Source organism: Dipodomys merriami, unplaced genomic scaffold, assembly GCF_024711535.1.
Source record: "Dipodomys merriami isolate MVZ:Mamm:240054 unplaced genomic scaffold, mDipMer1.0.p SCAF_12, whole genome shotgun sequence".
Classification (NCBI taxonomy): Eukaryota; Metazoa; Chordata; class Mammalia; order Rodentia; family Heteromyidae; genus Dipodomys; species Dipodomys merriami.
The window spans coordinates 867,086-881,192 of NW_027202493.1; the positions used below are offsets into that span (position 1 = coordinate 867,086).

Sequence of the window (14,107 nt, forward strand, 5' to 3'; positions counted from 1 at the left end):
AGGCAAGCGCTCTACCACTGAGCCACCTTCCCAGCCCCTTGGCGAAGTATAAATTTAAGAAAATAGTTCAAAAAAACATATTCACTACAGAACTAAAAATATCTTTGTAGCATCCACCTTTTCCTATCACCCCTACCTTTAGGTATTTACAATAACAAATTATTAAGGTGAAGAAGTTTTTACTAAGTATTTTAGGAGACTGTCCCCACAAAATGAAAGCAAGTCTTTTGATTAACCAGAAGACTAGTTTTATTAATACAACTACAGAAAACAATTTTAGAACTTCAGTTCTTTTTATATTTATTTGCCTGGAGTGAATGGACCTTACATTCCAACTCTTAGCACCACAAAAAGGAGTCTGTTTTCAAGGTATTATGAGACGTGTGTGTGTGCCCACATACACATGCACAGGAACTATACATAGAACATATAGAACTCAGGACCTCATGGTCTCATTGATTCTCAAATCTCAGTCTCCTCTTGAGTTGCTAGGATTACAGGTGTGAGACACTAATATCCCACTCTTAATGTGATATATCAGAACTAATCCGTTCCTAGTAGTCCAACCTAGCTGTAAACCAATTTCTATACTTAAGAGCTGCAGGATCCTGACTTAAAGATATTGCTAGAGAATGCCACAGAAAAATAAAAAGGAAACTAATTATATTAGTAAAGTGTTATAAATATTGCAGTATAAACAATCTGAAATTAAAGTAGTAATATGAAGACACATTTCTCTAACACTGACATATGTAAAATGAGCATACTATACTGCAGGAAGTATACATAGTAATCATTGTACACTAATAAATACATCAAGAAACATGGGTCCGGGCTGGGAAGGTGGCTCAGTGGTAGAGCGCTTGCCTTGCATGCATGAGGCCCTGGGTTCGATTCCTCAGCACCACATAAGCAAAAAGCCGGAAGTGGCGCTGTGGCTCAAGTGGTAGAGCCCTAGCCTTGAGCTGAAGAGCTGAGGAGCAGCGTCTAGGCCCAGAGTTCAGGCCCACGACTGGACCCCCCCCCCAAAAAAAAAAAAAAAACGAACAAAAAGAAACATGGGTCCTTTCCATTAACTTTAGAACACAATTGCTAAGCTACTTTGTCAACTTATAACAATCATAAACGACAAAGCCTGCTCAGTTGTCTCCTGCATACACATTAAAGACAGAATGCATTGACAGGTTTTTTTTTTTCCTTCTCACTTTGAGGTGGTTCTTACATTTACATTATCTCTTCAAGTCCAAAGTAGATACATGTAACTCAGCATTTTACAGCCCTATTGGTCTAAAATTTTGGAACTGTGGATACTCTGATTTTATCTTCAGATCCTGATTCCAAGCTTGGTGGTAATGTGTCAAATATATTAAAGCTCATTATACTTGTGCTTTAAAATGTCTACATCTGCTGGGAACTAGTGGCTCTTACCTGTAATTCTACCTACTCAGGAGGATGAGATCTGAGGATTGCAGTTAAAGCCAGCCCAGGCAGGAAAGTTCACAGACTCTTTTCTCTTTTTTTCTAAAACGCTGGATGTGAAGCTGGAGTAGAACACTAGAACATGCACAAAAGCTTAGGGACAGCACCCAGGCCCTGAGCTCAAGCCCCAGGAGTGGCATACACACTGTAAGAGTCTACCTTTGTCTTCATTTTTAAACACTCTTTATGGGGCTGTATAGTTAAAGGGGATATAAAATTTAGGCCTATGGTTTGTAAACTAGATAAAGTGGCATACTTAGATAACTGTTGGCAAGTTGGTCATGATTTTTGACCACTGTGGACTGATTTTTCCCCCTTATTTCTATTTCACCATATCTAGGAATTTTAAATGGCCTAAAATTACTATTACAGACTTACTAATGGCAGTTTCCAAATGAAATGGTTTCTTCTCCACTAATAAACATACAGTTTTATTATGAATCTAGTCAATATTCATTGAAAGGAAACACAACTAGAAACTAGATCTTTGTCTGCTCTTATCAAATGAATGTATAATACCAAATACTAACAGTATTTTATGAGCGCTATTAATTCAGAATCATTTGTTAAGATAGAGCTTTGAAATGTTTTCACTGAATGAATAATTTCATCCACCTACATATTAATACTTTTTATCCCAATGTCCACTCCACTCTTAAGACTGGATCTTCATCCTTAATAGCCTTCTTCCTTTGATTTCTAGTCTCACTTATATATTGCATGTAAACTTACTACATGTATTCCTTATACAATATTAGAAAATATAAACAGAAAAATTCTGAGATTGCAGGTATGAATAAATCATACATATACACATATATAAATATATGTAGATATAGAAATCTTAAGATTGTTAAAATTCATATACTTGCCATAATTAAGTTCAGGTCTCTTTCTTAAACTAGTGTCCCTTCTCTATTATTTCAGTGCAATGGGAAAAATGGAAAGATTCATATTTAGAGATATTAAATGTAGATTTTAACTCTTTGTATTAATACACATAATACATGTGAGTTGGGCTAATGAAAGGCTGCTAAAAATTACCAGTTTGTACTTCCCAAGGGCACATCACAGTGACTTAAAAGAGATAAGCAATCATCATATTTGTGCTGTTTTTCAATTTATAATACTTTCATAATTTGTGGGAATAGGAAAGAGCAGACAGCTAGGTAAATAGCAAAGTATTTGATTAATTTTCAAAAAACCAAATAATATTTATAACAAAGGTTTAACATATTATTGTACTAAAATTGGACAATAAAATATTTTAATTTCTTTAAAAAAGAAAAGTAACACTATTTAAATGTACCTTATACAAAGAACATTGGTTATGCCTAGAATAGCCTGTCTCTGTTTTTGTAAAAAAACTTTACAACATATTCGAGTCATTTATAACAAGCTTTGAAATCATTTTCTTTTTTTTTTTTTTGTTGGTCGTGGGGCTTGAACTCTGGGCCTGGGCACTGTCCCTCAGCTCTTCAGCTCAAGGCGAGCGCTCTACCACTTGAGCTACAGCACCACTTCCAGTTTTCTGGTGGTTTATTGGAGATAGGAGTCTCACAGTCTCTCCTGCCCGGGCTGGCTTTGAACCGCGATCCTCAGATCTCAGCCTCCTGAGTAGCTAGGATTACAGGCGTGAGCCACCAGCGCCCGGCCTGAAATCATTTTCTAAATGAAGTAAAATTGGAGAACTTCCAAAATAAGCTGCAATTATGAAAGGTTTATAGGAAAACATCATCTTTACCGAATGGAAAACCTTATATGAAAAAATAATGAAAATTAATAAAATGATTTTCACAGATTCTAATATTTTTTTCTCATCAGCACATTTTTTATCTTTGTCTTTTTAACATAGAGTCAGTTGTCCTGTTTCAGGACTGTTAAGAACTATAAGGCAACAGTAACAATGAAAATCCCTCTGTACTATGAAGATAAACTGTCAAAACAGCCAGGCACTAGTGGCTCACACTTGTAATCTTAGCTAAACAGAAGGCTGAGATCTGAGGTTCATGGTTTGAAGCCAACCCTGGCAGGAAATGTTTGAGACTCTTATCTCCAATTAATCATAGAAAAGGACAGAAGTGGTGCTGTGGCTCAAGTGGTAGAGTGCTAGACATGAGCAAAAGGAGCAAGGATAGTGTCCAAACCCAGAGTTAAAGCCCCAGGACTGGCACAAAAAAAAAAAAAAAAAAATCAAAATATTCGCCACTATTTTTCCTGTAGGAAAAAGCAACATTTTATTGTTATTCTTTCCTCAGTATAAAGCTAAAGATCAAAGAGACTATTGTCAAAATGGCTGCAAACTAGTTAGGGTTAGGTTTCTGCTCCCTGTGATCTTTGAATTTTTTTCCCAGATAAACCTCACTTCTCTTTCTTTCTCTCTCCTCTCTCTTTCTTTCAGTCACAGGGCCTGAACTCTGGGCCTGGGCACTGTCCCTCAGTTCTTCAGTAAAAGGCTAGCATTACAGCGCCACATCCGGCTTTTTCTGCTTATGTGGTGCTGAGAATCGAACCCAGGGCCTCATATATGCAAGGAAACCACTCTACCACCTTCCCAGCCCCAAACCTTACATTTTTCAATTGGCATTCTTCTAACATTCCTGGAATGTGAAATCAGGATAACTGAAGATGAATTATAGGAGTTAAGGTAAAATTTCTTTTTTTTTTTGTTTAAAGGTAATTCTTACATTGGGAAATAATTTTAAAGTTGTCTTTTCATTAAAACAATAGATAAATGCTTGTATGAAATTGGAAACATGAAAAAAAATAGTTGATGTCCTAGTTTACAAGATGAAGCCAAACTACTACCAAATAATAAAAAATGTCTCATTCATCACTACAATCCATTTGCACAGGGTGAACTTTTTGTTTGTAAGAATTAATGAAGTAGATTATGTTTCTCACTGGATAACATTTATCTTGATTTTGCACAATTAAGCTTTTCTTGTATTAATAAGAAAATTCCAAGAAAATTAAAGACTACAATATCATCTTTACTATAACCATTTCATTAAGCCAATTTTATCAGGCTAAGGATATCTAACAGAAATAACTCAAGCTTTATACATTTTGGAATGTGGGTCACTTATTTAGGGACTTTTTCTTGATTATCAGTAAATAATTAGATAAATGGTAAGAAGCTATCCAGTTCTTGAGAGTTTATTTAAAATATGTCCAACTGTATTATTTGTTCTCACTTTAGATGTATAAGCTATATATGAAATGCATTATTTTCCTATTATAGCTTTCTTAAACATGGACCATCTAACATAAATGTTAATATTCTTTAGTAATTTACTTTTATTTTCTGGCTAGAAAGAACATAGAAACAAATATGCTTTTTGTTTATGAAAATTCAGGCACTGTGGTGACAGCTCATCATAGCAAGTAATGAGGCTCAGTCCTCTGCAGATGCCAGGACTAGTGAGTACACAGGTATCACAAAACTGTTGCTTGTTAAGAGTTCTTGAAAATATAGCATAGTATTACTCTTCTCTAAATCAAGCTCCAAATGTTTCCAAACTTCTTAGAGACCATAAATGATCACAGCCCATCTGAGATATTATTAATCACGACTAGACATAAATCCTGTCCAAAGCTAGACAAAGGGAGTCACTACTGTTATTTGTTTGTAAGTAACATAAAATGTTTAGAAATGTAATTTTTTTTTTTTTTTGTTGGTCGTGGGGCTTGAACTCTGGGCCTGGGTGCTGTTCCTGAGCTCTTCAGCTCAAGGTGAGCACTCTACCACTTCCAGCTTCTTTTGCTTATGTGGTGCTGAGGAATTGAACCCAGGGCCTCATGCATGCAAGGCAAGCACTCTACCACTGAGCCACTTTCCCAGCCCTAGAAATGTAATTTCTTTTGTGTAATAAAGGTAATATGACAAATTCAAAGGTAGCAAAGGAGTAAAAGTTATGAATCTAAACTCACAGCATGCAACAGACAAAGTAAAAGCCTGATACATTTTCAACCCATCTAGAGAAAAATATCTAGGTAGGTAAGTGAGTAGCACTGGACATTTCATAGAGAATGAAAATGAAAACCTAGCCTTTTGGAAATATTTTCATTTGAATACTGGGAGAATCTCTTGTTTTCATCCACCTTATTCTGTAGGTGTAATTTCCTGATAATTTTAATTTTACCAAGATTGGCCCTTCATCCTAATTTATTTTAAAAACAGTTGAAACTTTATGCTATTTCTGAAATAAAGGTGATTGTGAGAACTGTCTTAAGTTGTTCTTAGTCTTTATTGTTAAAACTTGATTCATAAACTGGGCAAGGTGCTACAAGCATATTTTGTTGTTTAGGAGGCTGAAGAAAGTGCAGGGGTTTGGAGCCGGAACTGAAAACAGTGAGACCATCTGGAAAGAAGGAAGGAAGGAAGGAAGGAAGAAAGGAGGGAGAGAGGGAAAGAGGGAGGAAGGGAAAGGAAAAAGAAAGGGAAAAAGGAAGGACTTAATATGTTGACCAAGTCAGCTATCTACTCACATGACTTGCTTTATTATTAATTCTTGTTGTTTTATAGTAATAGCAAGAAGAAGCAGTCTTAGACTTTTTTGCTTGATATAAAACAAACCACATTATGACAGCCAGGGATGGTGGTGTAAACCTGTAATCACTCAGGAGGCTGAGGCAGAAAGATTGCAAATTGAAGGCCAGCCTAGACCACATAGTAAAACTCTGTCTTTAAAACATAAAGTAGGGGGCTGGGAAGGTGGCTCAGTGGTAGAGCGCTTGCCTTGCATACATGAGGCCCTGGGTTCGATTCCTCAGTACCACATAAGCAAAAAGAAAAAAGCCAGAAGAGGCACTGTGGCTCAAGTGGTAGAGCGCTAGCCTTGAGCTGAAGAGCTGAGGGACAGTGCCCAGGCCCAGAGTTCAGGCCCCACGACTGGACCCCCCCCAAATAAAACAAAAACAAAAACAAAAAAACCCCATAAAGTAGGATAAAATGGCTGAACGGTTAAAGTGATGGTGTGTGTGTGTGTGTGTGTGTGTGTGTGTGTGTGTGTGTGTGTGTGTGTGTGTGTGTGTGTGTGTGTGTGTGTGTGTGTGTGTGTGTGTGTGTGTGTGTGTGTGTGTGTGTGTGTGTGTGTGTGTGTGTGTGTGTGTGTGTTAAAGCACTACAGATTTTAGGTCAACCTTAAAAGATGAAGTATTAATGTAAAATCAAACACATGAACACAGATTCTGAAAATTCTTAATTATACTAAACATGATTTAAAGTTGCTTATATGTAACACAAAAAACTGAATAAAACCTGAATTTTCAAACTGTGAGTACATAAAATAACATCCTATTAGATAACCCATGTAAAACAAATAAACAAAAAAAAATCGAAGCTAATTTCAGAATTTTCATAATTTTTTTGTCAGTCATGGGGCTTGAATGAATTTTCATTTTTTTTTGCTTTAAAAAGTATGGTAGAATAAAAAGGTTGGAGGTGAACTTAAATATTATATGGTACCAAATTTGTAATTAAACAGAAGGCAGTTCATTTTCAAATGAATACTCTTTTTTATATAGCACCTTATAGACAAAGTGCTTCATAATGATTACTTGACAGTATTAAGCAACGTAAGAAACATGTCTTAAAAGGTAAGCACTTTGAGGCAAAATATCCAAGAAAATCTATTCAGTAACAGAGTCCTGGACTAGTAGGTAAGAATTCAGAAAGAATTAAGATAGAAATCATAATAATACATACAAGAAGTCATGTGTATTAAGATGTAAGTAATGCAAAATATTGAGAAAGGAAGTTTATATTAAGGAATAAACAAAACAAATGAGATACAAGACCACTAACTGCCCAAAGAGTAACATTACCTATTACCTGTAAGTATATGAAAAATAAATCTTTTATATGTGTAGAACTGAATGTATACACGTCAAGCACATAACTAGAATCTGATTCTTAGTTACTAAAATGATAGTTCAGAGAAAGAAAAAAAGACAGACTGCCTGAATTTTTCTTGTGTAATTTCTCCCCAATAACCTTATCAATGTACTCAAGTTATCAATGTACTCAAGATAGCACAAAACAATGAATTTTCTGTTTATGTTTTACAAATTGTCTCTAAATATTCAAACAAATTTAATTTCCTATAAAACAATGTGAAAACCATTTTTCTCCCTCTAAATCATTCCCCTAGGTGCCTTAGGAGATTTGATTAGCACTTCTGTCACTGTATTTAAGTTTCTGCAAAAAGTGCGCTTGCTAACCACTTTTTGTAGTATGTATGTTATTTGAAGAGCATCTGGAAAACAATTGAAAATAGACTAATATCATAAAAAGATTAAATTCCCTTCAAACAGACATTCATATAAAGCATGATAACATATAGGCACAATAAAGAATACAAAGTGTGTATCAATTATTGGCAGAAAATCTAATTCATAACAAAGCCTACACCATTGGGGAAAAGGACATATTCATACAAAGTAAAGTATTACACTATTATACAACACTTAAAATTGTACATTTACAAATTTTTGGCACATTAAAAGGAACTGAAAGGACTACAAAATAAAGGACAAAGAAACTGAAACAAAGATATAAGACAGAGAGAAAGCCCTCCAATGAGCAACATTAAATATTGACTTTTGGTGAACTTCCTGAAATGTTGCTATATGTGACACAAGTATGCTTTGATGCAGGTTATTTCCGGCTTCTCTACCTTGCTGTTGCTGGTTGGACATGGCCTGGGTAGGATCTTCTTGCGCTGGTGGCTTGTCTTTGTCTAGCTAAAAATGACTGCCCTGAACCTGTGCTAGCCAGTCTATCTTCAGCTGCCTTTTTATGCAGAGTCATTCCCTTCAACATTAAAAACAAAGAAGAAGGAATCAATGAAAGTACAATATAAGTATAGTACATGCTCACAAAAGAAAATTTCATCATGCAAGATTTAATACATTATATAGCAAAGCACAAGTAATTAAAAATATTAATTCAACTCTATAGATTAAAATGTTAAAAGAAGCATTTTTAGTTCTAAAATTAAGAATAAATCTTGCTTTGGCAAAACTGAGACTTAATTTTTTGGATTTATATTAACCGAAACAACAGATAATTGCAGACAGATTTTTGTAATACATTACTTATATTCTATCATATTTCTCTTTCAAATCAAATGTATAGTGATTTTCCAAGAAAAAAGTGCAATTGATTAACAGCAGTTGATTTACATGGGCTTTAGAAATCATAGGGCATATTCAGAAAAGCAAAATGTACTTATTTCTTAAGATGGAAAGCCAATCTAAGTATTATACATACCATACTTTGTTGTTTTCTTCACTTCAAGGCAGACTTATATTCTTAAATTAAGCAAAATTCTCAATAGCCACAAAAGAAGACCCAACCAAGATCCTTTCCTTGAAGACAAAAGGATCTGTACCTCTAAGGAGAAAGGCGGCACAATTGGTGGGTGAAAGCCCTTAAAAAAGTCAAGTTGCCGGGCGCTGGTGGCTCACGCCTGTAATCCTAGCTACTCAGGAGGCTGAGATCTGAGGATCACGGTTCAAAGCCAGCCCGGGCAGGAGAGACCGTGAGACTCCTATCTCCAATAAAACCACCAGAAAACCGGAAGTGGCGCTGTAGCTCAAGTGGTAGAGCGCTCGCCTTGAGCTGAAGAGCTAAGGGACAACGCCCAGGCCCAGAGTTCAAGCCCCACGACCGACAAAAAAAAAAAAAAAAAAAAAAAAAAAGTCAAGTTATCTCCAGGTGCTTCCAGAATGTAGAGGAAAAACAATAGTGACAAAAAGGGCTTGAATTTACTAAAGAGAAGATTAGGAAAAGAACAGTTCTGATATTTAAAAATATAAATTGATGAACATAGCTAGGTGCTGGTGGCTTATGCCTGTAATCCTAGCTACTCAGGAGGCTGAGATCTGAGGAATGCGGTTCAAAGACAGCCTGGGCAAGAAAGTTTGTGAGACTCTTACCTCCAATTAACCACCACAAAACCAGAAGTGGTGTTGTGGTTCAAGTGGTAGAGTGCCTGCCTTGAGCTGAAGAGCTGAAGGACAGTGCCCAGGCCCAGTGTTGAAGACCCATCACCACCAACAAAAAATAAATAAATAAAAAAAAAAATTGATGAGCATTTCTAGCCAGAGAAACTCTAAGAACTGAACATAGGTAAAATGGGAAAAAGTGGAGGTTGACAACAAAGGAAAATCCAATCTTTATTTGAGACAGGGTTCCACTATGTACTCTAAGTTGGCCTTGTATCTGAAATGTAGCTCAGGTAGGCCTTGAACTCACATTCTTTCTTCCTCAGCTTTTTTCCTAGTGCTGGAGATAGAGATGTGCACAAACATATCTGATACAAGTTAAAAAATTTTTTTCTTTCGCTGGGTTTTAACTCCCATTTGCTGGGCAGGAACTCTACCACTTCAGACATACTTCAAGCCCTTTTATTTTAGTGATTTTTCAGATAATGGTCTCAGTTTTTTGAAAGAGTTTGGACTCTCACTGTCATCCTCTAAATCACATAGCTGGAATTACAGACGAAAACTACCACACTCAGCTTGTTGGCTGAGATGAGGTCTTACTAGATTCCTGCTTCCAGTAGCCTTGAACAGAGAGGAAGAAGAGAGGGGGGGGAGAGAGAGAAAAAGGGAGGGAAGGAGGCAGGGAGGGAGGGGGAAAGGGAGAGGGAGAAAGAAAGGGAGAGGAGAAGGAGAGGGAGAGGGAGAGGAAGATGGAGAGAAGGAGAGGGAAAGAATGAGAATACTAGGACTTGGACCCAGGGCCTGGGCATTGTCCATTAGCTTTTTTGTTCAAGGCTGATGTTCACTTGAGCCACAGCTCCACTTTTAGCTTTTTGGTGATTAACTGAAGAGTCTCATGGACTTTCCTACCTTGGCTGGCTTCAAACCACAATCTTCATATCTCAGCCTCCTGAGTAGCTAGGACTTACAGGTGTGAACCACATCCTAGCTTCCATCAAATCATTTGAGGATTTGAAGAAAAGTCTATAAATAAACTTAATCTATTAATTTAGATAAACACATCTTATTTACAATACTATAACTGCCAGGCACCGGTGGTTCATGCCTGTAATCCTAGCTACTCAGGAGGCTGAGATCTGAGGATTGCAGTTCAAAGCCAGCAGGGGCAGGAAAGTCCGTGAGACTCTTATCTCCAATAAACCACTCAGAAACCTGAAAGTGGTGCTGTGGCTCCAGTGGTAGAGCACTTGCACTGAGCTGAAGATCTGAAGGACAGCATCCAGGCCTAGAGTTCATGCCCCACAAGGGACAATAAAACAAAAAAATCCCCCCAAAACAAAACAAAAACAAAATACTATGACTTGTCACATTTCAACAATTCATTAAAATTTTTTGTATACTTTTTTTTGGTGTAACTTGTATACTGTGATTCAGAGTTCTACTATATCTCAAGTCCTCTACTCATTTTTTTTCTTTCTGCAAGTATGCAAATCAAGTGCTGTATCAGTAAGCTACATCCCCAGAACCCCTTTATACACTATCCAAGGCCATTCTTGAGCTACTGAATACCTCTTCCTAGTACTCATCATCATTTCTACTAAAACTGTGTAGATGCTGACATTTCTTTTTTTTTTGCCACTCATGGTGCCTGAACTCTGGGCCTGGGCACTGTCCCTCAGCTCTTCAGCTCAAGACTAGTGCTCTACCACTTGAGGCACAGCACCAGTTCCAGCTTTTTCTACTTATGTGGTGCTGAGGAATCGAACCCAGGGCCTCATGCATGCTAGGCAAGCACTCTACCACTGAGCCACCTTCCCAGCCCCGATGCTGACATTTCTGAATGTAACTCTGAAGCATTCAAAACTAGGACTATTATTAGTACCAAGTCACAGAACAAATAATATGTAAAACTATATGAAATTACTAATAATATATGCAAAAATAGTTAAAACTATATGAAATTACTAATAAAAACTAAAATGCAAAGCTATTAAGACTGAGAATACTAAGCTCTGAGAAGACAAGAGATAAAACAGGAGTCAGGATTAACTCCCAGAAAACTTCTTTAATTATGCAGCACCTCCCCCGCCCCTTTTTTCCTTTTGTGTGCTGGTACTGAGGCTTGAACTCAGGCCTCACACTCTCACTTGACTTTTTTTGCTCAAGGCTGGCACTCTACCATGTGAGCCACAACTTCAATTCTAATTTTTGGTGGTTAATTGGAGATGAATCTCATAGATTTTTCTGCTTGGGCAGTCTTTGAACTGTCATCCTCAGATTTCAGACTCCTGAGTGTCTAGGCTAGGATTACAGATGTGAATCACTAATGCCTGGCAAGTTTTCTTTCATTTTTAAAATTGAAATTTCAAGAAATCAGTATTTGATAAAAGAATACTATAAACCTCAAACTTTCTCCTTTAGAAATTGTGATAAAGTCTTAAATATGTAATTTTGACCAAGCCAGGTATAAGTATGGACATGTCATAAAATTTTTAGCAATAGATCAAATCATATTAGGCCAGGGGCACTAGCCTTTAAGATGCAGTATAATTTTAACAGTAAAACAAAACAATGGTAGGGCACTGACGGCTCATGACTGTAATCCTAGCTACTCAGAAGGCTGAGATATGAAGACTGTGGTTAAAAACCAGTCTGGGCAGGGAAGTCTGCTGAAACTCTTTAATTCCAATTAACTACCAAAATGTCAGAAGTGGAGCTGTGGCTCAAATGTTAGTGTGCTAGCCATGAGAAAAAATGCTCATGGACAGCACCAAGGCCCAGAGGTCAAGCTCCAGAACCTGTACACATACACCACCACCACCATAAAAAAAAAAACCAGGGCTGCTCGAGGCCCTGGGTTCGATTCCTCAGCACCACATAAGCAAAAAGAAAAAAGCCAGAAGAGGCACTGTGGCTCAAGTGGTAGAGCGCTAGCCTTGAGCTGAAGAGCTGAGGGACAGCGCCCAGGCCCAGAGTTCAGGCCCACGACTGGACCCCCCCCCCAAAAAAAAAAACAAAAAAAACCCCAAACAAACAAAAAAACAAAACCAAAACAAAACCAATGCCTTTATGCCAACAGTGGAGATCAGAAGTTGAAAAAAATTTGAACTTGTTGGAAACTAGCTGTCATTTCAGAAAACTTTTGAAAAGGCAGTTTTTTCAATGGGAAGAAAAAAAAAGATGACAACAAGAGTTGGGATAAAGTACTGAAAAAATGCAGCATTCCCTATAAAATTCATGGCTAGTCTAATCCACAACAGAATGCTATGAGTATTAGTGTCCTTGCCAAGAAGTTTTGTTGTGTTGGAATATTCAGGATCTGACACTGTTAACATCTTCTATATCCCCTGAGAAAGTAAACTATCCCATCCTGAAAAGGTTACAACAAAGTAGAGCTACTACTTCTTTGTGTGCAGAGCAAACGGCTCTGAGGAACAAAAACTACGCTGACATTTGTCTTTATGTTTCTGGGAATTATGAATGATACTTTCACAATACCATTCTGTTTGTGGGTTATATCTTCTTTGCTGTCAGCAGGGAAGCTTTGTTAGTGTGTTAGGGTGATATTTACTTTCAAGTTCTTTTGTTAAAATTGCTTCTTCAGAAAAGGCAATCTAGTAATTTGATAAACTAGTATTTGGTAAACTTTGCATTATGTTCTGAAGCATTATTTTCTTACCATATTGTACCAGGCACTAACTATGTATTTCTCTTCCATCTCTCTTTGACTCTTCGTTTTCTCATATTCTTTCTAAAATTAAGAACATGTAAATATGTAAAAATACAATCAATATAAAGAAATAATTAACTATGTAAACCAATGGATACAAAGCTTACAATATAACAAGGATCTCAGAAATCAGAACCCAGAATTTTATGGCCCATCACAGTGCAGTGAACTACCTCTAATGAATGGAACAGCCGCTCTCGTTCCTGGAGTTGATTTTTAAGAGCTTGTATTTCTGGTGCTGCTCCTTGATTCTGTTTAGGATCTAAAGTCCGGATAACCTGCCAACAGTAATAAGAAGTCTCAAACTCAAAGAATATAACCTTTAAAAATCAATTAAAGCAGGGGCTGGGAAAGTGGCTCAGTGGTAGAGCTCTTGCCTTGCATGCATGAGGCCCTGGGTTCGATTCCTCAGCACCACATAAGCAAAAAGAAAAAAACTGGAAGTGGTGCTGTGACTCAAGTGGTAGAGCGCTAGCCTTGAGCTGAAGAGCTGAGGGACAGTGCTTAGGCCCAGAGTTCAGGCCCCATGACTGGACCCAAAAAATAAAAAAAAAAATTAAAAAAAAATCAATTAAAGCCAACTGCTGGTGGCTCAGGACTGTAATCTTACCTACTCAGGAGGCTGAGATCTGAGGATTTTGTGGTTTGAGGACAGTCTGGGCAAAAGTCCATGAGACTCTTATGTCTAATTAATCACAGGAAAAATGCCAGAAGTGGGGCCTGGGAAGTTGGCTCAGTGGTAGAGTGCTTGCTTCGCATGCACGAGGCCCTGGGCTCAATTCCTCAGCACCACATAAGTGGCACTGTGGTTCAAGTGGTAGGGTGCTAGCCTTGAGCTGAAGAGCTGAGGGACAGCGTGCAGGCCGAGTCCAGCCCGCATGACCGACCAAAAAAAAAAAAAAAAGCCAGAAGTAGAGAGCTAGCTAGCTTTGAGCAAAAGAAGTG

General features: G+C 37.4%; 1 protein-coding gene across 1 annotated transcript in view; it reads right to left on the reverse strand.

Moving 5' to 3' along the window:
• Positions 1-204: 204 nt before the first annotated feature.
• The window catches only part of Hook3 (hook microtubule tethering protein 3), a 152,699-nt gene continuing 138,796 nt past the window's right edge, over positions 205-14,107 (reverse strand). The window contains exons 20-22 of the mRNA XM_070016050.1: positions 13,336-13,440; positions 13,112-13,183; positions 205-8,296 (exon numbers count right to left, since the gene is read on the reverse strand). Coding sequence (XP_069872151.1) covers positions 8,156-8,296; positions 13,112-13,183; positions 13,336-13,440 — 318 coding nt within the window. The 3' untranslated portion in view covers positions 205-8,155. The remainder of the gene's footprint in view (positions 8,297-13,111; positions 13,184-13,335; positions 13,441-14,107) is intronic.